Genomic DNA, 26,274 nt, shown 5'->3' on the forward strand with positions numbered 1-26,274 from the left:
CATAGAATAGAAAAGCTGTGATATCAGGCTTCAGGGAAAATCTTATATGGCAAGGCTAATGAACATTAAGATAGGATGTGTGGGTTGAAGTGGGTTATCCAGAAGGGCTTACAGTGCTGATGACTGCTGAGTATAGATCATATTGGTCATTTTGATTAGAGGTCTACTGAAGTGAACATAAATAAAAGGGACAACTGAAGAGTGGCAACCAAAATTAAAAACGGATTGTATCATTCATCCAAACATAGAATACTGCTAAATGTATTGTATTCTTATTTTCATGGCTATGATGAAACAAATAGGAAACAAGTAGTCATGACTCCTTATTGACACTTATTTCTGAAGCCTGAGAGTTTGTATCCTCATCATGTACACACAGTCTCTTCTCTGGTTTGCTGTACACACAGTAAGAGTCAGCATGGGAAGTCCCATCTGATGTCCCATGTTGAAGTTGCTCTGTATCTCGGCTACACTTCAGCTTCACATCATCTCTAGCCCTCTCATCTTCTTCCAGTTTCCTTTTCTTTTTTGCATGATGAAGATGTGACTTGGATTTTACATGTGCTGTAGAAATGGGACACACAAAGTGTTCAAGCTGCCATAGTTCAACATTCAAGTTTCCAGACCCATGAAATCATTAGACAAAATGGATGCTCCCTACCTTCCCACTCCCGATCTCCAATAATGATCCGATTACACAGATTGCAGAGTCTGCTACTTCTTTTATTGTCACTGTTGTCAGAGGCAATCTTCATAGGTTCAATGCTGGGTGAAATACCCTATGGGTAATACATTGATACATTGATTTATACATTATATAAGTAAAGCAACAGAGTCAGCTCACTTATTTCAGATATTTACATATAAGCATGCAATGAAAGATCTTAGAATCCAAGATTTTTGTCAAACTATAAAAAAAGAATGTAATGTTAAAAGTGTTATGATGCACCAGCTTCCTGTAACTGCATAAAACTTTAGCTAGGGTATCTTGAACTAATATGCCCACTCTGCTCCCATCAAGGCCAGTGTTTGCTCAGCTAGAATGAACTGACTATAAAAGTAGGAGATGGGCTTTACAACATCGGTCAGTCAAACTAAAATATAAAAGGTCCAGGCAGGGGAAGATCCAAGAATCTACAACAGAACAAGCACAGTATTAAGACATTAGAAGGTGCATCAAGCCTTGAGCCAATCTAAAGAAGGAAGGGGTGTCTCTATTAAAAAGTCAACTCTTGCCAAAACTGTTATTTCTATTTTTGGTGAGCACCAATGACCTAAAACACACACACACACTTTTGTTTTCTTTATTCTGGGCTCCCATTGTTGCAATGCATTACAGCACACACACACACACACACACACACACACACACATTAACCCCTTCATAAAGTGCCCAAATGACAGCTGTTTGAAGCTGTCAAAAGCCGGTAACCGCTGAGAGCAGTAGTTACCGTACATTAATGGATGCCTCAGTATTGAGGCTTTGACAGATAGCTGATCGTTTGTAGTGATGGGGTATCTCAGAGTAATAGCTGTGCAGTATTTACCGCACTCACTATCACTGTTTGACAGCTGAACATATGGGGTTAGGAAATCCCGCTGTGTATCAGCTTGTTGCTACATGGTTCAGCAATAAAAACATTTAGCAAAATGTTTCTTTGTTGAAACATTGTATCACATTTTTGACCATATTGGGAATGATCAGAAGTCTTTAGTAAAATCTTATTGGCTGCTCCTAAGTTTGGAGCAGCCTAATAATAACCAAAATGTTTGTGTTTTTTTTAATTAAATTATCAAGCAGTCATAGCGAGATTCATTCACAATGACTGCTTGATATAAATTGAAATAAAAGGAGAAAAAGTATAAAAAAAATAGTGTAAAACAATTAAATTACTTTAAAAACAATAAAAAAAACAAACACACACACACACACACACACACACACATATATATTTATACTATAAATTATACAAATTACCTTTTACAATGAAAACCTGCAGCTGAGCTGCAGATTTGTTTTTCAGCCCAAGTGGTTCTTTTTTTTAACCCCTTAATGACCAGTGACGTCCATAGCACGTCACTGGCATCGGGCCTGTTTTAACAGACTCCTGGCAGCTTTTGCCACCGGGACTTGTAAACTTGTCGGCTTTACAGTAGAAGCAATTCTGGCGGCTCAGCTCCCACCAGATCACGTCTACAGGCCGGTATAGGCCCCCCCCCGACACCCCCGTTGTGTTTCCCGGGCTCCGCTGCCCCTTCTGTGGCCCAGGACCGTCTTCTCTGATGTCGGGGGGAAGCTTGGGAGGTGATCAGCGAATGCCTGTTCACCGATCACCTCCCCGTTCTATGGGACCGGGAGGGATGCAGATTACATCACTTCCGGTCCCAGAGTGGTCAGTGCTGGGCTCCTGAAGCCCAGCTATAAGCTGTTGAAATGCGATCTGCACTTTAATAGCTTTTTTTAAGTGTAAAAGGAGAAACTAGGGGTCTTTTGGACCCCCAGCATCAGTTTAAAGAGTAGCTCTCACCACCATCTGCTATCACATGGGGGGGCTTGTAAGCCCCCCTATGTGATGGCAATTAAAGTTAAAAAAAAAAACGTTTTTAAAAATAATATTAATATGTAATTTTTTTACACAACTCCTACGTATGAAAACGGCAATCACTTGTTGGGTATCGCTGCGCACGCTGGAGAGCAATAATTCTAGGGCTAATATTTATGCGTATCTCAACTGATGACCTGTGGGGGCTTTTAATGCGTCGTCAATTGACTTTTTGGAGTACTGAATTTTGTGGCAGTTCACAGACACACACAATTTTTTCCCTGGGCATGTTAGGTATCTATTTACTCGTAACCTCATCTTGCATGTATCATTAGATTTTAGGGTTTGATAAGGAGTTGGGCTAATATCGTGCAATATAAAAAATTTGCAACTCTGACCATTTTATTCTACATGGTCTTGGCTTTCAGAATATATATAATGTTTGGGGGTTTTAAGTAAATTTTCAGGCCTAAAATGTGGACTATAACATGTACACAAAAAATAAAAAAAACACCTGGGTCACCAAGGGGTTAATTTAACCCCCTCATGGCTGTGATGTTCAAAGTGTTAAGGTGCCCATACACCTTACGATTATCGGACGATAATCGTATGCGATCGACTTTTCGTCCGATAATCGTATGTGTGCATTGCAGTGTCCGACCGACAATACTGTACAATCGTACGACTTTTGACGGTCAAGCATGTTTGAAAACTTTGTACACTGCGCTTGCGCTAACGAAAATACGGCAAATCAATTACCGCATTTCGTCAAGGTGCTTTTGGTTAATTACGGCTAAATGATTCTTGCGATCATCGGGGCAGGATGGGGCTGTCGTACGAAAATCGCACGACTATTCGATCATCGGACGAAAAGTTTCGTCCGATAATCGTAAGGTGTATGGGCACCTTAACACTTAGGCCTTGTTCACACGAAGCGCGGAGCAGGTGCAGAGCAGATCAGTTGCAGACCGGATCAAAACTGCGTCCAATGTATTCCAATGGTACTTTTTGCTCCAGTTCACATCGCAGCGTGCAGTTCCAGAGCAAGTGAAAAAACTGCGGCAGGCCCTATTTTACCTGCTCTGGATCTGCAAACGCATCAAAAACGCATGCAAGTGCCTGGAACGCACTGAAAGCCCATTTTAGGCCCTGTTCACGTGATTTTCAGGTCCTGATCAGGTGCGGACGCGGTGCTATGTGTTTTGCGAGTTTTGGCCGCGTTTTTGATGCTTTCCAGTAAAAAAAAAAAGAATTGTTTTTTGCTGGAGTGGGGCTGTCAGTATGTTAGCTGCAGTGCAGTGCGTTTTTGCCACGTTTTGCGTTTCCGGACCGTACAAAATGTGACATGCAGTATTTTTCTGTCGTAACCTGAGCGGACTGCGCACGTGAGAACTGTAGCCCATAAAACACATAGGGATACATTGGGATGCATTTGTAGTGCTGGAGCGTACGGATCAGGTCAGCACAGAAAACGGACGTCGTGTGAACAGGCCCTAAAACTTTAAATTAAAAAAAAATTACATATATATTTAGCCAAAAACGCGTCAAAAACGCATCTAAAAGACTAGCGTGCGTGTGCAGAAACCTGACCGGATCTGCTCTGCATTTGGTGTGAACAAGGCCTTAGTGACATTGTATGCCACATGTCTAACCTGGTGACTATTAGTTTTTAAAGAAATAAAATAAAATGTTAGCTTTTAGTTTTAGGCTGAGAAGTACAGAGAAATGTTTGCAATCCTAGGGATCTGAGGTGTTTCCAAATAAAGGACAAATAAATGAATTCATTTTAATGCATTTTTTTAGTAGTGCTATGTTTCTAAAAAATAATAATAACTAAAACTGAGGAAAAAGTGCTTTCTTTACGTTTTTTCCGCTTCATTTTCTATTTTATTTGCACAAAGTGAGGCTTTAGGCACACATATGTGACATAAAGATATAGCCCTATCTGTCCTCTAAAAAACAATATATAATATGTGTGGGTGTACTTAGTAAGAAAGTATATTACTGTCGTGGAAGAATCACACAGCAAAAATGTCAAAAGTGCTTCAGTCATTTACGAACAGAAACTGAAAAAAAGCTCAGTCATGAAAGGGTTAATGCCATTATGTCCCGCGTTAATTTGTTTTGTAGTAAGGCAGCCTATTAATTAATAAACATTTTCAAATCTAAACTGAAGAGAGAAGCTGATTGGTTGCATGCACAGCTGCACCAGATTTTGTCTGCTCCAGTTTTGATGCTTTTCACCCTCTGTAGATACTAACTTCACCCATGCAGCTCTCTGCTCCTCCCTAATGGCTTAAAACTATGATAGTATCACTGGCTAACAGTAAAGCATTGGGACAGGAGGTAGCAGGACCAAGCTTCATTTTCCTTATTGCAGCCAGGTAGTGCTCGGGTACAAGCTTTGACAACTATATCTCTATATCTGCAGTTCAACAAAATAAAAATGGTGTTAAAATGATTCGCTCATCTTACTGAGTTGCTGATGTCAGTTTGAGGAAAGCGTGGTTCACCAATCAAAATGATTTGATCATAAAAAGATGACATGTGTATGGTCCTGAATAAATAAAATTGTCCACTACTAGTTTGGCGTGAAAGGTCAACTGATAATTACAGAGGTGAATCAGCTAATAAGACCAACCTGTAAAAAACTGCTCACAATCTGTATTGCAGGTGATAGAACATTTTCATCCCAAGAAGAGACATCAGTCACATCCAGTCCATACACGTTGGGTACATTAGGTCCAGGTCCTAGAATACATACAAAAGTATTATGGTGTTAATAAATGCATATTTGAAATAAAGACAGACACGCATTTGTAGTTGCAAACACAGGGATATTTATTCTACAGTATTGCGAACATGCATATGGTTAACATACTATAGAAAAACATCCTTATTTTGTATTCTTACAAGGAAGGAGATATATTTAAATTGACAAACTGAATAGAAAAAAAAGGATCTGAAAGAAAGTGCAGCAACCGAGCATGACCTGCCTTCCACCTGCTCTTCCTAAAATGTGACCGGCAGCGCAGGCAGAGCACCTGTCTCTTGCCTGGCTTTGTCCTATAATATTTGAGGAGCAGCTGCTGACACTGGCAGCAATCCAAGAATTAAGAGAGGGGTGGAGTGAAGAGGAGGAGCGAGCATGGGACGCAACAAGAATGTGCTCAGAAAACAAAAGGGTGCCAGAGTTAGAGGCTAAATCCACCATCCGTAATTTGTAGTATGTATATTTCAGATCACCCTGTATATGGGACTTTGCAAAAGTAGAACTCCAGTCTAATTACAATGCAGTACACATAAAACAGGTTGATAACATATGTTCCCATATGCTTTCCGTAGTGTGTACACTTTATAAAAGTACAATTGTGTACTTTAACATTTTACATCAGCCTTCACATCCTCTATAAAAACTCCCAGTGTCAGCCTGTTCTGGCGAGCTGCATACACTTCCCTGAGCTAGCGGTTTCCCTAATTTCAGTTCCACTTCGATGCTCTGAACACAACCAGTTTACATCCTGACCTACCAATAAACCAATAATTAGTAAAGTGAGCTCATCGCTTCAGGCAACAGCACATTAAGTAAACACTGAAATGACACTGCATTATAACTACAAGTGTTACAGTAGAAGACAGAATTTCACAGCCACAATACCAGAAGAAAGACAAAACTGCAGATCAATATATTTGTTCCAGGGCAGTGACAAAGTAATGAACCTTTGGGTCAGCAGGATTACCAGACAACTAGCAGTTTCAAAAGGAGGGTTTATCAATAGCAGCATATATTATTTAAAGGAAAGCTATACTAAGGGAAGTATGAAGAATGTAATTACTAACCTCTCTTAAAATGATAGCTGCCATACAGGTCCAATGGATCAGTCACCGATCTGGGACCAGTACACAGATCACTTGTTCTAATTTTACTATGAACTAACTCGCTGCATGCTTGCTCCAGGTCATTAATTCACAAAGTATTGAAGGCAGAGAGAGCCAAGCGATTAGCATATTTAGAAAGTCAGCAATGACAGTCTACATTATTTCTCTCAGTACAAGTTCCCTTTAACTCCCTCACCGCCAGATGTCACTAATAATTAGATGCCCAAAACACATTTAGCAATGTCAGTATGTAAATATTCTGCTTAATTTTTTTATTACAGGCTGACAAACACAAAGTACTGAAAAAAAGTGTTCAAAACTTTTTTTTTCTTTAAATGTATACAATATAGTGCAAACTTTAACTAGTTCTGTGTGCAGAGGGACTACATGGAGAAAAAATGCTGTCAAAGCAGGAGCCAGGTAAGGTTTGTTTACAAACACACCTCAGGTGATCACCATGTCCATGTCAGCTCAAATGATCAGGAAAATAGGATTTGTGTACTTGCCCGTTTAACTAGGGACTGCCTGAAGCTCAGCGAACTGCCTGAAGGAGCTTAAGTCTGAAGCTGGAATCAGATGGGGCTGGTAAAACTTAGGAATGTGTAAAAAGAAGAGGTGGGACTTCATTCTGGCAACGCTGAGGGTTATGGGATTACACTCGGGAATGGTGTCCAGGATTGCAGCGTTATATCAGCGTCCTATGGCTAGGGTGAGGATTAACGGGGTGCTCGGCCCCCCCTTCTCCATGGAAATGGTACCAAACAGGGATGCCCGCTATGGCCCCTGTTGTTTGCCATCTCTCTGGAACCTTTACTGTCCACCATTACTCGTAATATTGACATCCAGGGGGTGCGGGTGGGCCCCAGAGAGCACAAATATGCAGCTTACGCAGACGACATTTTATTCTACGTCAGAAATCCCCGCATCTCCCTCCCAAACCTATTAGCGGCATTAAAACACTATAATTTAGTCTCCAATTTTAAAATTAACCTCTCAAAATCCACCATTCTCAACTTAACGGTCCCTACCGCAGAAGTGAGAGCCCTGAAATCCCACTTCCCGCTCTCGTGGCAGTCGCACAAACTGAAATGCCTAGGAATATATTATACGCCTCGCCTACAAGACGCTGGTCCCCCCTATACCACTCCTGGCTGGGTAGGATAGGTGCCATTAAAATGAATGTGTTGCCTAGATTGCTCTTTCTTTTCCAAATGCTTCCCATGGGAGTCCCGTCCTCCTATTTCACATTGCTACGATCCTTAGTTTCTAAATTTATCTGGAAAAACAGGAGAGCAAGGATCTCTTATAAAATCTTGACCAGACCAAGATCCTTGGGAGGGGTCTCCCTCCCTGACTTTAGGAGGTATTATAGAGCTACATCTCTAGCCAGACTTCTTGATTGGCATCACGCTAGAGAGTCGAAATTATGGGTACAGATGGAGTTCACCACGAGTCGGACGGCCTTACATAGGGTGTGCTGGATTCCGAAACAATATAGACAGTTGTCCGACGACACGCATCCCTTAACAGACACGACACTGTCCATTTGGGACGCACTGCACTCCAAACAGAAATGGTCATATAACTCCCCCATGATGCCTTTACTAGGTCATTCATATTTTACACCCGAACTTCTAGACGTGGGATATCGAACATGGTTACAAACTGGCTCTGACCCTTTATTGCACCAGGTTTTACAGGAGGTGAGACTTAAACCATTGTCCTCACTATGTGACACACCCAGACCTACATTTATGGATGCATGGCGTTACACTTCGTGCGACAGCTTCCTACACCCCTACGATCCAAGCAGGAACTTAACCTTTCCCCGAAGGTACCGCTCCCACTAAATGTATCTCCGCACTGTACACTACTCTGTCACACCTGGAGGCCACCTCTCATCCGCCATACCTGACACAATGGGAGATGGAGCTGGACAGTCCTCTTTTTGAGAAGCGCAGAGCTCGCGTGTTGGCTTTCTCGAGGGTGTTATCCAGATCCTCAAATATACAGGAACTCCATTATAAGCTGCTGAGCCATTGGTATTATACGCCCCAACGAATGCACCAGATCGATAGCTCTGCCTCGCCGTTGTGTTGGAGGGGCTGCGGACAGGTGGCATCACACGCCCACATATGGTGGCAATGTCCTAAAATAATTCCCTATTGGCAGGAGATTGCTGCAGAAATGTTGAGCATTCAAGGAACAACGGTGCAGCTAGACCCATGGGAGATGCTGTTCCATGGATCTGAGGGTTCAATGGGCAGATACGCCCGTTCCATTACATCACAACTACTTAAGGCGGCTAAAATTTTGATCCCAGCCAAATGGAGGAGTGAGTCTGAGTTCTTCTCTGGGGTTCTTACCCAATGGACTGCAGGGGCAAGGTGGGCAACTGCATTTGGCCTGGTTGGCCTCGGTGATTTGATTTGATAATTCTATAACTTCAACTATTCTATTGCAAGTAGTGAAATGTATTCCTTGGGTTGGAAAAGATGAGATCCTACATCCCCATCCCCCCTCACCAGTCAACCACATCCTACCCATCCCCTCTCCTTCCCTCCATACCTTCCTATGATCACGGTTGATGGGTCACCGTTCTGGACTTTGGAGCAAGATCTTAGATAATGTAATATCTTTCTGACAGCGTGCCCAGAAATGTGTAATGCAATGCCATAGTGATTGATTGTCCTCCTTTCTCTGTATGTCTATGTAACGTACCCCTGTATTCCTCCGTGTGAAATTGTTTCAATAAAAACTTAACAAAAAGAAGAGGTGGAAACCTTGCAAATTTGAGAAACAGTTGCCTGATCCCGAAAAAGCCCAAGACACACTCGCTGATCTAATGGAGAGTGCCTTGACAGAAAAGGGTAGAACCCAACCCTTGAGAGCATAAGCTTGGATAATGGTCCGTCTGAGCCACATAGGGATGGGGGGATAGGGGGGGGTCGAGAAGCCAATGGCCAATGCACCCCTACAGGGACAATCTAGGTGACAAAAAGGGAGTCAGTCTTTCTGAAAGAAGTTGTGGCTGAAGACTCTCATAGCCCAAACCACATCAATGAAGGGGAAAAATGGAGCCAGACAGATGGATGGAAGAACTATGTTCTGGTTGTGGTAAAAGAGAGAAACTGCCTTAGGCAAAAAGGAAGTCCTGGGCCTCAACCCCACCTTGCAGAGGTGATGGCTACAATGATTACCACCTTGCGGGTCAGAGTAGAGAGAATAATGTCTCTAATAGGTCCCTCAGAAATTCTCCAGGGTCTGGGGAGGGTGGCTGGAGTCAGCGAATGTCTCTAATAGGTTTAAATGGTGGTTTCTGAGGTGCAGAAAACTAAATTCAGATTCCATGGAGTCAAAGGGGAACGAACAAGAAGAGCAACATGGGAAACTCCCTGTACAAAGGTTTTAATAAAGAAGAAGTGAGAGACCAAGGGACCAAAAAATATGAAAATGGCAGAAACCTAACATTTGAGTCAATGCTGAAAGTCAAATGCTGGTAGGAAAAAAAGAGTTTTCCCATGGAGAAACTGCTAGGCTGGTAGCCCCGAGACTCGCACCAAGTGAATTATGCTTTCCATGTCCAATGATAGACCTTTCAGCAGGTAGACTTCCTAGCTCAGCTGAGAGAGCAGAGGAAGCTCCAAATACAGAAAAGACTAACAGCAGAGGGCAACAAGATTCTAGGCTGCAGATATCCGCTGCATCAGTAGGCATGCTACAAGCAGCTTGGAGCCGTTAGTATAGTGTGAGCTCGGTGGCACCTCGGCACAGCTTGACCGTCCACCAGACATGTCGCAACTGTGTGGTGGTAAAGTAATGTAAGGCTTAGGGTATGAGGCAAGGCCTCAAGTACTCACAAACTCCAAAGAGCTGGTAGCCAATGAGAGTAAGATGGTTGGAGATAACCAAGGTCATTGCTGGCGGGCAGCAGGAACAGAAGATCTAAGTGTCATATGACTTTTTGCAAAGAGGAAACAGCAGAAACAGGGGTGCAGGATTCCTATCCGGGACATGCAGTTCTGGGCACCAGGCAGGTGTTTTTTTTCTACATTTAGCCCGGCTGTGGGCAAGCAGGGCTAGATGAACAGCAGGGGAGCCACCGCTTGTTTTGTACAAGTGATCTGGGCGGCTGTACATTACCAGGCATCCTGCTTGTCCATCCCTCTCTCCACACATCTCCCCCCCCCCCAGAGCAGATCATAAAACGTTTGCTTGTTAGTCCCTGTGTGATAGCAATAAAGTGAAGTGATCGCCATCTGCAAGCGAATAAACGCACGCGTACAGCATTGTTTGTTTGTGCTGGCTGAGTGCTGCCCCCATTCTACAGTGTGTCATATCGTGGTAGCCGGACAGCAGTACTCTCTAACACACACACACAATGTGCATTAAATGGTAAGTTCACTTTCCCAAGTAAATTGGGAACATGGAAAAACTCGCTGAAATCTGTCCCCCAAGCAGATCAGCCCAAGGAGGCCCAACCACAGGAGGACAGGTGCATCTAAGTGCATAAGCCTCTTCCTCTGTCCAGAGACTACCAGCTGAGTGAAACCAGTTCCTAGGGGACTCTCCTTAGGGAAATTATAACAAGCGAGGCTTGGACACGGGGTATCATTTAGTGCAAGAACCAGATTACCTCTCCTACTGCAGGAAGGACTGCCACTCCTATTCGCTGGTGAAGGCACAGCAGGAACTCAATTGTGTCCATTGTAGTCCGGCGCAGGAGACCTGCCCAAGACGAGATCCCACCGTGGAGAAGGAATCACCTGTTCTGGAAGGCCAGAAGGTAGCTCGGGTAACAATAGTTCTCAAATAAACAAAGCCCCCTATATATGTGAGAAGAATCGATCTCACCCACCTAGAAAAGCAGAGTGAACACGCCATGAATTACTGGTCCATAGATAGGGACATGTTAGACTGCTGAGTAAGTAGAAGGAAAAGGGGGCTGAAAAAGACCAATAAAAAATGGCAGAGAGACAACTTTGAGAGGAGGGTCCCCCAATACCAAACACCTCAAGAAAGGAGAAGGAATTAACTCTCTGTCTGATGACGAGGGGCCTGAAGGTACACAGGCTGTTGAACTAAGCTGGTTGACTCCTCCCACAGTTTCCAATGCTGAAACCTGAGAAAGCCAAATGTTAAGCCCTTCTGGAAGATGCCTACTACAGGGCTCCCCCACAATAGGGATACCACCAAAAAGCACTAGGCCGAACACAGGAGTCAAAGCTCTGAGAAGTATCAGGTGTGGATTAGGACACACTGAGGATCCAAGTCCTTAAAGGTGAACTCCAGTCTTACCTTTTATTTCCAGTCATGTAGCAATGTCTCTGCTATGTTAAAAGCTATAACTCTCAGGTGGCTGCCTGCCGTTATCAACTCAATAAAAGCTCTATAATCTGCAGCACCTAATTTCTGGCCCCAAGGACTTAGTGCAAAATAAACCCTCTTTCTTCCATGTTTCTCCTGTTTGCCCACTTTATGAATCTATTAGTTTTCTCTGCCATCAAACATCTGTGCTTGCATCATGTGGAGGTGTGATCATTTAGTCTCCGCTTCATTTCTGGACGTAGTTAATTTGCTCCTTCTTCCTTTGTGGGCGCTAGCTTGCAGAATGTTATGTTGTCAACTGTAAGTACTCACACTTGTGCTGCATCAAAACTTCAATCAGCAGGATTCAACCCGTCCTTACCGCCTCTCTCCATGCACTCGTGAGCACTGGTTACCTATTGCAGAGACTCCTCAGGGGTTTCACCCCTATTTCAGAAATAGTGCTGGAACCACTGAGGAGTCTCTGCAATAGGGGCAGATGTGTGTATGGGTGTCAGAACGAAAGGGAATTGGTGGTGCCAAGGCTGACAGGGAAACAGTATGGAATGAGAGTGCTGACAGTGGGAGGGATGTCATGAGTGTGGGTGGTGTGAGATATAGTAGCAGAAGGGTGTGCAGTGAGGACGCACTGAGGAGAGAAAGTATTGTGGGGCTGATGTGTATTTGACTGTCTGCTGGAACAGCACTTGACAATAGGGAGAGCAGCCAAGCTTGCAGGAGGAAGCCAGGACTGGTGTAGGATGTAAAACAAACTTTTCTGATAGAAGAAAGCAGTGATGAATGAGAGGGCTAATGGTAAGAGGGTTTTCAGGACCAAGGGTGCTGTGGTGATATATAGTGGCAGAGGAGTCTGCAGTGGAAAGGACTAGGGGGAGAGATGTCACACATGGCAGATGTGCCTATGACTGTCAGATAGATGAATCAGCGAATGAGAGGAGATTGAGGATGGTATGAAGTGCATGGATAGTAGCTGTCAAATCACAGACCGGTAACTACAGAGAAGGCTGAGTAAAGGGCTGGCAGAGCTGAGAGAAGAAGCCATGGGTTATGTGGAGTCTGTGTGTGGTAGGCCAGAGCTGGGGAAAGAACAGTGCAGGGCAGGTGTATTGGCTGCTGTTTAATTTTGGCAAGGATAACAGGGGCTGTGAAGGAGTGCTGCATGGGTTCACAGAAAAGGAGACCATGCATGAGAAAAACCCAAAAGGGGAATGGGGCAGGGGAGAGCAGAGGAAACACCTCTCCTCTGCTCACCCTTTGGTATGGTGACCTGTACTTGGGAATGTTAATCTACAGATTGCGAACACCTGCTAGTTAACAATACTTACTGCTTGGCCACCATATTCTCTATTTCTCTGTGAATCCATCCTCTTTTTTTTCTGTCCATCCTGTGTGCCTGTTGTGTCCATTTCACTCCATTTGGCCATAATTTCCCCACCGTCTTTTGACCACCTTATACATACCACGCACTACCCATTTGTCCACACCATCATTTGTTGTTCATGTTAACTAATCACTGCCCAGATCAATCCACCCTTTGCCCATCTCTACAAACCCAAACACTTAGGTTGTGCCATCTGTTGTCAGAGCTTTATCAACTCAAGCAAATAGCGGATTTAAAAGGATAAGATAACTGAACAAACATACTGTTCAAGAATCTGTTCTTCACCCATTTATTCTGTTTTTTGGCATATTTTTTAGTTCTCTGCTTCAGAGCTTCTATTCCTGGAAAAGAAATGTACTGTTGGTTACTCTCACATCTATAAAGTCTATCACCTTTTGTGCCCTTTGGAAAATGGGCAATTATACATCTAAAAACTGTGTCAACAAGTACACTACTGACCTCTCTGCAGAAGAACCTCTTTCCGATCTTGGTTAATGTTATCCATAGTCACCAGATATTCATGAAATTCCTTGAACCCGATTGACTGGAAAATACCATGCTGATAATCCTGACTTAGGAAAAAGACAAAGGGTATTAAACAAAAGCCAGTGCAGTACGTTTAGTAAAACCATATCAAACAACCAAAATACATCATTCATTCATGTCACTTCAATATAAAAGATGAATTCTGACTGGCCACTGCTCTTTGCGTTGTTACTAAATAAGATCAAGGGATGTTCTCAGTAGGGCTGAAACAACTAATCGATAACATCTATTATAATAATCGTTATCGATTAGTTGATTTTTTGATTAGTTGAATCCCCGCAGCCACTCTGCTCCTCCATTCTCCTCCCTGCTGGTGCTGGCTGCAGCGGCCTGTGTCACTTTCACCTCTTCTGCCGGTGTTCTATTAATCCGTTGGACTCGAGTCCGAGGGATTGATAGAACACCGGTGTCAAGTCTCCAATCAGTGGCTGGACACAATAGCCAGCCTGCTATTGAAAATTTTAAAGTGCAATAAGCAGGCTGGCTATTGCACCCGCCCACTGCCCGCTGTCATTAAACAGAGGAGGACCTAATGGAGAACTTTCTCCTTCAGTTCCCTCCTCTGCAGATTGACAGAAGGCAGTGGGCAGGTGCAATAGCCAGCCTGCTACAGTAGTTTACACTAGCCAATAGGAGGCTGGCTATTGCTCCCAGCCACTGCATGCTGTATTTACATTCAGCTGCCTCAGCAGGCAGCGGTCATTCACCAGTGAAGTGGAAAGGTGACACTAGGGGTCTAAAATGGGCGATCACATAAGGAGCTTGTGAGCCCACCCATGCGATAGCAATTAAGTTAAAACAAAAAACAAGTAAAAAATAAAAGTTAAATAAAATTAAAAATACCCCCCAAAAAGTTTAAAGTCCTCTGCCCTCGCAAACGCGCGCATACTAACGGAAACACAAGTCGGGTGCACATACGTATGAAAACAACAATTGCGCTACACATGTCAGGTATTGCCGCGTGCACCAGAGAGAGAGCAATAATTTTCCGGCCAATATTTATGGCTAACTAAACTAATGACCGGGCTTCATTTATTTTAAACAAAAGTTTAGCTATTTTATTATATCGGAGTTTTACCATTCATATTATTTTAAATCCATGAAACTAATTTAAATGTATAATACAACTATAAAAAATATATATAAAAAAAAAGGTGGGAAAAGTAATGTGCATGCAGTTTATTATGAAGTAAACTTTGCTTGTAACACTCCATTTGTGTATTTTATGATAAATAAAAGATGGTATTTAATTTTTTTTTCTTTAAATCGATTAAATTAAAAAAATAAATTGGCCAACTGATCGATCATTCGTTCTCAGCAATCTAATATCCTCTCACATGCATCTCTGTTTGCATGATATTAAACCTTAATCTTTGCAATCTAACAGGGTTATTGGCAAAAGTGTGAAGAGTTTGGAGAAGGCAGGAGAAGTGAGCAATCTAGGCCAAAATAGGTGATTTGGAAACATTCTCCAATTCAGCTCACTTTCCAGTTCATCTATGTTGTCCTAGAGTGTTCACTTCTCCTGCCTTCTCCAAACTCTTCACCCTTTTGTGAATAACCCTGTAAAAACATGTAAAACATATAATCAAGCATTCATAATATTCATGTATTTTGCCATTTCATGGTGCCACACCTACCCAGATTGTGCAACAAGCTGTGCATTGTAGCGCGTGTGAAAGTCTTTTAGTTCCTTTATGAGTCCCTGTTGCAACATCTCATCAACCCTGGCACTCAGCCTAGCATTAAGTACTGTAACAAAAAATTTGATGAGAAACTGTTTACATTAGTTTTGACAGCTACACCAAATTTCCAGTCCTAGGAATCCATAGAAAGACAGAGTTACCTTCCTGATCTGAATGTAACCAAAGGATGCAAAGGTTTGGATACCTTAAGGCCCCACCTAAGGGGCCACCTCCATCAACTTCCTGCTGTCGTCTAAGGTGTTCAGTATGGGGGATGCCAGACTCCTCAAACACCTGCAGGCTCCTGCGTGGCAGACACAGTGTCACTGGGTCATCATCAGGCACTGTTTGTAAGGCAGGCCAGTGCTCTTTACCCCCTACTGACAGAGCTCAGTATCAATTGAAATAAGCTGAAGAAATCTCCCATCAGCCCTATGAAAGGGAGAATTATAAGTACACACTACAAAGATGTCTTAAATAGGTTACAAACAAGTCAGCTCTTGCTAGAAAGTATGTTACCGGACTTGTTTTTCCACTATTCCTCTACAATGAGCACACTGGTGAAGATTACACAAAGGAAGCTGCACATTTGTAGGCTACTAAATTTGGAGATACAATGAAAGCTTTTGGAAACCTTTGGTATATGCAGTATGATCAGGCTTCAGTGAATATACTCCATATTCAGCATGTGCACTGTGTCCCCATGTTTCTATACCATTCATGCAACTTTCAAAGGTTCCCAACCAACCAACAGATATTTACCAGACTTGTTGCAGATATTATGGGTTGTTTTTTTTCAGGTGTCACTTGGAACATTGTTTTGGTTTCAAGTGACACCTGAAAAAAAAGCATAATATCTGCAACAAGCAAAAGTTGCATGAGTGGTATAGAAACATGGGGACACAGTATCTTTATAGCAACACCCCCTACCCCAACACTGTGCATTTAAGCAAGCAACACAGAAGTGTTGGGGTAGGGGGTGTTGCTATAAAGATAAAGTTTACTTTGGCCATAGGAAATAGAAAAAGCATGGGCACAGCCATGAAGCCAGAACATACGGCCTACATCAAAGTGAAATCTCTGTCACCCTGCGTTCTCCTCCTGTTTCTTGTCAGCACATAAACTGATTGTCTCCTTCTGCTGCTAATTCCTCTCGCACTACTGCCCTGCTATACAGGGACAACAAGAGGCTGATACCAGGTACTTATATTGCTGCATTTAAATACATTTAATTTTGTGTTAATGAATAGCGAGCTGCATATATTTGTGTCTTCTATATCAGTCTAGAGTTAAGCTTTAAGGCATTTTAAAGGGTAAATCCACTTTCTCACAAATTGTGGAGTAAGGTTGGTGCAGGGGGGCTGTGTATATGTATGAACAGTGGGCGCAGGGAAAGCTGGCAGAGATCATTTTCTCAAATGAGAACGCGGACTTAGCCATTGAGCAAAAATCAGTGAACATATATGTCAATACAGGACTATAAACTGAAAAACATCAATTGGGTTTTCAGCTGTATTCCCAATGCTATACTAATCAATAAAGCCTGTTTTTTTTCTTAGTCACAATATTAGGCTTAATCCACCACAAGGAATATTTTGCAGACTGTAGAGTAGCGTATGCCAACAAACCAGAATTCCTCTTATTGTTGTGATTTCAGAAACTGTGAGCAGTTACCCATAGTAACTAATCAACGTCTCTTTTCTGTTTGTTTAGTTCAGCTTCGAAAATGAAAGATAGAAGCTGGTCACCATGAGCTACTGCTCCAGTTTTGAGAAATTCCCCTCCACGAGTCTTTTTTTCCTGCATGCTGCAGTTTCCAGGTGATGAAGAATATTTTCCAGGCATTTGAAGGTTCTTTGCTATTTCATTTTGGTCTGGACAACATACCGCAAACATGTCATACATTATTAAAAGGCACTGTCCCACATAACCACAACTTATAAATGCTCCATTAATATATTAACCACAACTTATAAATGCTCCATTAATATATTAAGGTAATTCATGCTTTGAGGATGTCCCATCATGAAAGCACAGGGCAGTTACACCCCCGTCACTACCCTAGATAAAAAGACAATCTGCTCTATCTTTGTATCATGTCATTTTGCATCAAGCTAACGCTTTGCAGAACCAGCCAGAAGTATTTGTTTTTTGTGCCCACCTTGTGACTTTCCTTTTATCATGTGGATGCAGCTTTGCTGCCATCTCGGGGTCTACCTCTTTCAGGCGTGCATGGAGCTCATGGCCATCTAGTTTTTCCAGCTCTGACTTCCTGTCAATTGCAGTCTGAACTTCATCACCTTCATTGACTGCCTTCATTGTAGATGGGGATCCCTGTAAATATAATGAATGCAATATCACATAACAAAAGTATGTTATCATGAAAACCTTATTAATAAACAACAAGGACTGGGGATGTTTCTCATAACATCACTGGGGTTAGCAATTACTTCCTATGTTATGCTTAGCTGGAATCTAATTGGTTGCTCTCTCGTTTTTCCCAGTTCCTTTAAAGCAGGGGTCTCAAACTCAATTCACTCGGGGGCCACTGGAGAATTATTTTTCTCCCATGGGGGCCGCTTGCCAAATTTCATTCTTCAAAATAAAATGTAACTATATACGGTATGGTACTACCGACACTTATACACACCCAATAAGGCCCCAATAATATCTTTAAGTTTAGGTTCGATTAGGGGTTCCTACGTCAGGAACTTGCGTTTTCCTGCAGCAGGAATCCCTAATCTGGTGTTTACAAGTAACAGCTGTCACCCATTCAAGTTCATGATCAGGTGACAGGACAGAGAAGCAGCTATACGGTCTGCATCTGACAGATACGCAGACCTTGTAGCTACTCACGCATGTCAGCTACTTGGTCCGCGACCGGGGGCCTGACTTTTCAGCTCAATGTTGGCCACATAGTACCAGCTCCCGGGCCGCAACTGGCCCGCGGGCCAGTACTTTGAGACCCCTGCTGTAAAGGAAATCCAAAGTGTCAAAAAGCAGCAGGTACTTACCACATCAACTAAGACTTTCCAGAGAAGTGACTCTATGTAATAGTTTGTTCCTCCCACAACAATTGGGACTTTGTCCCTGGAAAATATATCTTCGATGTTTGCATGGAATTAAGGAGTTTAAATTGCCAGTTCTGAATACAGAGTTATGAGAAAAAGGAACGCAAACCCTTAGAAAATGTCTTGATTTTTGCATAATGGCTACTAAATTGTGATCTGTCTTCATCTAACCTACCCTACTGTCAGAAACTGGGTCCCCCAGAGTTCTTGCCATAATGTGCAAGTATGCATAGCACCTTCAAGGGTGCCTGCCTCCTGCAATGTGAAGTTTGTACTTCCCCTCATTTCCCTGTCACCACCGCTGCAATGTTCTCCCAGTATTTCTCTCGGGCCGGCATCTTTTGTCTTCAGCCATTGGTTGGTCATGGATGATAACTCCCATACATGTGCACAGAAGTTACATCAGTTAACTTGCATTTCTGGGGCACGCCCCTTTCATCAGAACCAATGATGGGGCACGCCCCCGTCATCAGAACCAATGATGGGGGCGTGCCCCAGAAACGCGTAAACCATTTATCAATACAGGGATCGAGGTTACTGGTGTTTTACATCGCTCCAGATTCTCCCTGCCAGGGGTTCCGTCCTCTCACCTTATTCTACTGGTTTTTATTCTACCGAACTGTTGTAAGTACAGCCTTAGCTGCGTGTTGTTACTATTAAATAACATTTTTACACTATGGAGGCGCTCTCTTTTGTTCCTTTTCTTTTAGGAAAGTGTTTTGACCTATTGTTCAAAACCCAAGCTGTGCTGCTGCTACAGTGGAGATTTATGACCAGGCTGTCCTATATAGCAGGGATGTCTGGATCACAATACAGGAGCCATAGAATTACAAAACCTTAGGCAGGTAAGACAACACCCATAAATGTGTAAAGTCACTTTGTGCGTTTTGCCTTATGGACTAAAGTGGTGCATACTAGGGATGCACCGATTATTTTCGAGTACCAGTGCCGATACTTGGCATTTTCATGAGAACTACCAGGGTTGCAGTGCTTGCAGCCAGGACCTAGCTCTGGTGCTCCACCACTGTCCTGAAATCATTAGTCGATATAGTCTTAGAAAAACTGTCACATGGCAATAAACAAAAATGTATCAGTACTCGTACTTGTAAGTACTTGGGCTAGTATCAGTACTTGTACTGGCAAAACTGGTATTGGTGCATCCAGTGGTGTAACAATCGCCATAGCGACCCAGGTGGCCGCTATGGGGCCCGGCCAGGGCATCCCTCTGATGCCGTGTGGGCTGCCTGGGTCGCTATGGCGTCTCGGGGTGCTGGCTGTCACTGACATAGCTCAGCAGCAGCTGTGAGGGAGAACGTTTCCCCTCACAGTCGCTGCGGAGCTGTGTCAATGACAGCCTGCAGATGTGGCAGAAGAGGCCGGTTACACCGGCATTTGCAGTAAAGGAGGCAGGGCCCGCCTAACAGCAACCCCGCCTCCTCTCACATCACTGGCCAGCGATCTAAGAGCAAGTGGGGCCAGTGATGTAAGAGGAGGTGGGGGCCCCGTCAATAGGAGGCGGAGCCCGGAGACGGAAGAGGAGGCGGGGGCCCGGTGACTACGGAGGTGGACAACGCTGACAGGTAAGAGGCGTGCAGCCCAACTGAGACCTTGCAGAGCCCACTATAGAGAGTCTATGGTGGGCTCTGCAAGTGACATAACTAGCAATCACGGGGCCCCATACAAAATTTTGCAATGGGGCCCTGTGATTTCTAGTTACGCCCCTGGGTGCATCCCTTTATTTATATTTATAAAAACAAAATCATACATTAAAACAGAGATGTACAAATCCCAGGAGCTCCGTGTGCTCCTTACAAATGACAGCTGCCTCCTAATTTTTGATTTTCTCTAGTCTAGTCTTGGGGCTGGAAAAGTATCTGTACTTGTACAGAGTACGGTACTTGGTATTGGTGCATCCCTAGTGCATACATACAGTGGTTACCGCCTACCCTCTTCTTATTGGGGGAAAGGGAAAGTTTGGTCAGGATGCAGGAGATTTTCCAACAAGTTTATAAACCTCTGTGACCAATCGTGCGCTTCCATCATTGGAAACACTCATTACTGATACTCTGAAATAGCTCGACCCTTGCCTGAGAATCACACTGGGATAAAAAAAAAAACATTTTAGAGCAGCGATTTCTTAAACCTGTGTAACCTCAGGATCCACATTTGTCCTCGTTAATTAAGTCGTGATCCAAGTTGCACTGCGTTCGAACTGTGGGTGGGAATGGCAAAGCAACACACCTCCCACACCAGAATGCGTGGCGGGTGTGATTGCATGGTACAGTGCTTTAATCGCATGGAACTGTGCAATTATTGCACTGTACTAGTGTGAACGCGTCCTCAAAAACAGACAGACACACACAACCACATACACAATCTCACACACACACTCCCCAAAAAAGACTTAAAATAAAAATGTTTTCAGATCCATCCCGTCTCCCTACCTTACTAGACCTGGAGTGGATACCCAGGCTGGGGTCCAGTGTGGGCTGCTGTGCTGTGATGGAGCGCCAGCCATATGTGCATTGCTTTTACAGCTCCTTTATGTGCCCTGTAGAGGTGGTGGGAGCCAGAATGCATATAACTCCAGTCCAGACACCTCTACAGGGCACGTCAGGGAGCTATACGAATGGATGGAGCTCCCTCATAGCCGCAGCCCACTCCGCCTCAAGCTGACACTCGGTGCCAGGCAGCATATTTTGGGGTGAGAACTGGCAGTGCTGAGAAAGGTGGAGGCTGAGGAGCCTCTCACCTAGAAGAGTGGAAGGCATGCGGTGACCCACTGAAGGTGCATCCCTTTATTTATATTTATAAAAACAAAATCATACATTAAAACAGAGATGTACAAATCCCAGGAGCTCCGTGTGCTCCTTACAAATGACAGCTGCCTCCTAATTTTTGATTTTCTCTAGTCTAGTCTTGGGGCTGGAAAAGTATCTGTACTTGTACAGAGTACGGTACTTGGTATTGGTGCATCCCTAGTGCATACATACAGTGGTTACCGCCTACCCTCTTCTTATTGGGGGAAAGGGAAAGTTTGGTCAGGATGCAGGAGATTTTCCAACAAGTTTATAAACCTCTGTGACCAATCGTGCGCTTCCATCATTGGAAACACTCATTACTGATACTCTGAAATAGCTCGACCCTTGCCTGAGAATCACACTGGGATAAAAAAAAAAACATTTTAGAGCAGCGATTTCTTAAACCTGTGTAACCTCAGGATCCACATTTGTCCTCGTTAATTAAGTCGTGATCCAAGTTGCACTGCGTTCGAACTGTGGGTGGGAATGGCAAAGCAACACACCTCCCACACCAGAATGCGTGGCGGGTGTGATTGCATGGTACAGTGCTTTAATCGCATGGAACTGTGCAATTATTGCACTGTACTAGTGTGAACGCGTCCTCAAAAACAGACAGACACACACAACCACATACACAATCTCACACACACACTCCCCAAAAAAGACTTAAAATAAAAATGTTTTCAGATCCATCCCGTCTCCCTACCTTACTAGACCTGGAGTGGATACCCAGGCTGGGGTCCAGTGTGGGCTGCTGTGCTGTGATGGAGCGCCAGCCATATGTGCATTGCTTTTACAGCTCCTTTATGTGCCCTGTAGAGGTGGTGGGAGCCAGAATGCATATAACTCCAGTCCAGACACCTCTACAGGGCACGTCAGGGAGCTATACGAATGGATGGAGCTCCCTCATAGCCGCAGCCCACTCCGCCTCAAGCTGACACTCGGTGCCAGGCAGCATATTTTGGGGTGAGAACTGGCAGTGCTGAGAAAGGTGGAGGCTGAGGAGCCTCTCACCTAGAAGAGTGGAAGGCATGCGGTGACCCACTGAACATGGGGTCGCGACCCACCAGTTGAGGACCAAGGTTTTAGAGGATCTCAGAGAAAGAACGGGTAAATATGATAACCTAGAAATGGGTTGCAAATAGATTTATAAAAACTTGAGCCCCATCAGCCCACACATAAAAAACTGTAGCGCCATTAACAATCTCCCAAGGAAAGAGTGTTCAATTAAGAATGTCTATTATTATTATTATTATTATTATTATTATTAATTGAGCCATTAATTCAGAGCTCTGAATACTTTCCTAAAAGTTCAACAAACTGTTTTCTCATTTCTGTATATGTGTCATCAAGATGGAAGATAAGCCCGGGTAGTTGGTGTAAAAAAGGATATCAGAGTAACAGCTTTATTCCGGAAATCAACCACTGTATAATTGGCGACAAGTGGATCCACAAAGCTGATCATGTGATGTTTGCAGAGTTGCTGCTCCTCAGATGTCACTTTATTTGTGATAATATCCAAGCCTTTATATACCTAAAAATAGAGTTAAATAACAATAAACAAAGTATAAACTGTCGTCCATGAAAGATCAAATTTCACAACATCAGTAGGAAACGGACCAAAATATGGATATAAATGGCAAAAGTTACGGACAGGGATTTAAATGGTACATGCAGAAGAAAGTGATGGTAATGCCCCTGTTAAGGTGGCCATACACTTTACAACCATCGCAAGACCTTAGTCTTGCGATGGTTGTAAAGTACTTTTAAAAAAAACGTACCATCTGCCCATCTTGGACAGGCAGATCACGGGTTTTCCAGCCTGCTTGTTCGATGGAAGACGTGCAACCGTACAGTAGAAACGGTCGCACGCCTTCCATACACTGTACGATTCTCGTACGATCGCGGAATTTCCCGCGATTCTCGTACGAGAATCGTACAGTGTATGGGCAACTTTAGACAGTTGTCCTTGGAACATGCATCCCAATTAGAAGATTTCCTCTCACTTCACCACTGTTTGGGGAAAAGCCTAGAATTCTGGATTTTCTCTCACTTTCTAATTTGGTCACCAGTACAAACAGAGGGGTAAATCTCCCCAGCAATAAAAGCTTTACAGAAGGACTAACCCTTCCCCACTCTATTCAAAACTACAAAAAAAGGTTTTGCATAGAGATACACTTTAAAGTGACAATAATCCTTCATTTAAAACAAAATTTATTATGGAGGGGCAGACTTGATAGAAATGTCTTTTGTGGCTTCTTTAAACGTTTTAGTTTCCTCGTTCTCTAGTTGTCCCCGCTGAGGAGACACCCGTGCGTGCATGTTCAAGCACCTAACAGTGTACGTCCATAGACGAGCCATGCCCCCTGCTCCCACAGTCACACTTTGACAGCAGAAGGAGCCTATAGCTCCTGTGCCCTCAGTAACCTCCCCCAAGAACAGGAAGTTCACTATGCCTTCCACATGTGCACTGTGGCTATGAGCCGTTCTTCCCAAGCCATGTGGTACCGTTTTTTGTCACCGTTTCATGGACGCACACAATTTTTTAACCTGAGCGCGGGTATCTATTTACTCGTCGTAACCTCATCTTTTAATTTGGAATATTATATTGGTTTTGGGCACTAAAATTAACGTAAGTTGTTTGACAAAGAGTTGTGCTAGTATCGTGCAGCATAAAAATCTGCAACTGCCACCATTTTATTCTACAGGGTCTTTACGTTCAGAATATATATAGGGGGGAATTTATCAAAACTGGAGCAGATTGAATCAGGAGCATTTGCCCATGACAACCAATGAGCTTCTCTCTTCAGTTTGTTTAGTTATGATTTGGAAATAAGAGATTGGTTGCCGTGCACAGCTGCTCCAGATTTTGCCTGTTTCAGTTTTGATAAATTCCCCTCATAATGTTTTGGGGGTTTTAAGTAATTTTCAGGTCTAAAATGTGGAAGATGTGTGCAAAAAACACCTTGGCTGCAAAAGGGGTAAAGGGGAACAATGTCACCAGAACAGGAAGTGGGGGTGAATCTTTATAATGGACTCTCAGACAGCAGTAAAACCTGGCACAAATCCTAAACCTTCCCCACTACATCCAGATGTAGAATAAAAAAAATACTATAGACTTTAATATTTCAAATAAAATGTGCTCATGGTCCATGTGAAATAATAATGGCTCCTATAAAAAAGAACTGCCAAGACAACTGTAGACCAGGACACACAGACATTACATGCATATATATGGCAACCAATCAGCTTCTTTCATTTTCAAAGCTTAGCTAAACAATATGAAGTTAGAAGCTGATTGGTTGCCATGGTCAACTGTTCCACACTTTGTCTACACCAGTTTGTATGTGTCTTGGTATTTATTTTTCTTAATAGCAGCCATTATTTCAGTGAGGGTCTGAGTTGTAAAATGTAATACACTGTCCCAACAGCATGGCCTCCCTTCGTCACTCCCCCCGTTACCTGCATGGAGTCCGCACTGATAATTTCCCCTCCCAGGGTCCGACCTAACTGTACAGCCAGCTTGGATTTGCCGGTCCCGGTCGCCCCAAGAACAACCACAAGAGGTAGAGAGCGCTTCAAGCTGTGCGCCGCCATATTGGTTACGTCACAGCCCCGTCCGAGAGCAGGAAGAGGCGGCCCTGGAGCACAGACAGGACACCGGTCCGCACGGGAGATTCATGTACAATGACAAGCAGGGGAGCAGAGGCTGCTCATGATTATACATAGGTCCTAACCGTTCCTCAATTCCAGAGACTGACCTTTACAAATTAGGACCCTCTGTCCCCGAGTCCTCCATGTGCCCCCTGCAAAGGAAAACTTAGGTAGTCATCTCTCCTGAGCTTGTCAGTACAGGTCACAGAAGAGGGGAGCAGCTAAGTCCTTCATTGCAGGGGGACTGATATAAGGATGATATGAGGTGGTAACGAGTCCTTTAACCACTTGAAGACCACCATTTTTTAGTATTCATCGCTGCGGTACTTTGACTGACGTTTATTCCGTCAGTCAATAAATGTCAGTTGTTTGGCTGTTTACATGCTTACAGTTTTCCCTATCGTGTGTGCGCTGAGCCAGCTTACCAGGTGCTTTTTTAACTACTTCAGGTCCGGAGCAATTTTTCATGTTTTGCACAAACATGTTAAATTTTTAATTGTTGGCTAGGAAATTGCGTGAAACCCAAAAACATAAAAATGCTAGTTGCAGAAAATATTATGAACCCTTGCAGTGGGCTACTCCACTAACCCGGCAGTTAAACCCCGCACTGCAAGGGTTAAGTACTCTTTTTGGTCTGGGGCAGAAAATAACAAAGTTATAGTCATCCGAACCTCAGATCCGGTCGACTGTGACAGCGCTCTCTCCAACCTCTCTCCTCCTATGCTGCAGCATATGTCCTATGTCCCACAGCGCCCTTACGTCCTATACACCATATAGAACATGATGATTTATGATACCTCAGACCACTGCAGCGGAGGTGAGCGAGGCTCCAGGAACCGGTCCAAGAGCAAGCCAGCTGCAAGGATTGGTTGAGTATAACTTTATTTTCCTCCATAGACACAAACCAGCACTTAAAGTACAATTAAAGTCTCTTATCTTTTGGCATATATCTACTAAGGATGGGCTCGGGCGTGTTCGTAGCTCCATGTGCCGAGCCTGCCAGGAAGCTGGCAGCGCCAATCACAGGTACTGAGACATTTTCCCGGTCCGCAGCTGCAGAGATCGGGAAATGTCTCAGTGCCTGTGATTGACGCTGCGCGCTGTCAGCTTCCTGGTGGGCTCGTCACGTGGAGCTGCAAACACGCCCTGAGCCCATCCTTAATATCTACTACTAGCAAGCATAGATATATAAGCCCCATGATTAAAACATTTTTTAAAAAGTGGACAAATACCTAATTACTTACCTGTTCCAGTGCCGCTCGCTCTCGGCTGAAGAACTCCCGGCTCACAAACGGCTGTGGAAGAGGAAGTGTGCGGGCGCATGCGCAGTAGAGGGAGGGGGGGGGGGGGAGAAAATTAAACTGAATGGATGCAGCCGGGAGCGTG

At 43.7% G+C, this 26,274-nt stretch overlaps 1 protein-coding gene across 4 annotated transcripts; it reads right to left on the bottom strand.

The window, feature by feature from the left end:
- Window positions 1–208: 208 nt before the first annotated feature.
- Window positions 209–24,840, bottom strand: TRIT1 (tRNA isopentenyltransferase 1). Of its 4 annotated transcripts, none has more exons than XM_018573554.1 (11): window positions 24,697–24,840; window positions 22,628–22,768; window positions 18,377–18,472; window positions 17,524–17,696; window positions 15,524–15,666; window positions 15,318–15,429; window positions 13,591–13,703; window positions 13,395–13,472; window positions 5,185–5,294; window positions 662–779; window positions 209–564 (listed from the first exon to the last, which is right to left on the bottom strand). In XM_018573554.1, exons 1-11 carry the CDS (start codon window positions 24,829–24,831, stop codon window positions 314–316), a joined length of 1,470 nt encoding a protein of 489 aa, XP_018429056.1. In that variant the 5' UTR covers window positions 24,832–24,840; the 3' UTR covers window positions 209–313. The 4 variants fall into 4 exon arrangements, with proteins under 4 accessions (XP_018429056.1, XP_018429057.1, XP_018429058.1 ...); XM_018573555.1 differs by having other exon boundaries at window positions 17,524–17,662; window positions 18,373–18,472; XM_018573556.1 differs by lacking the exon at window positions 13,395–13,472 and having other exon boundaries at window positions 17,524–17,662; window positions 18,373–18,472.
- Between the last annotated feature and the right edge of the window lie 1,434 nt (window positions 24,841–26,274).

The sequence above is a fragment of the Nanorana parkeri genome, unplaced genomic scaffold, assembly GCF_000935625.1.
Source record: "Nanorana parkeri isolate BGI_ZX_2015 unplaced genomic scaffold, ASM93562v1 scaffold2425, whole genome shotgun sequence".
Classification (NCBI taxonomy): Eukaryota; Metazoa; Chordata; class Amphibia; order Anura; family Dicroglossidae; genus Nanorana; species Nanorana parkeri.

Coding starts and splice junctions, on each gene's coding strand:
- TRIT1 (XM_018573554.1), bottom strand. CDS start 24,831: ATGGCGGCGCACAGCTTGAAGCGCTCTCTACCTCTTGTGGTTGTTCTT. Junction 13,704..15,317: donor CAGCTTGTTGCACAATCTGG/GTAGGTGTGGCA, acceptor CTTTTTCCTAAG/TCAGGATTATCAGCATGGTA. Junction 5,295..13,394: donor GAAGAACAGATTCTTGAACA/GTATGTTTGTTC, acceptor TATGTATTCTAG/GACCTGGACCTAATGTACCC.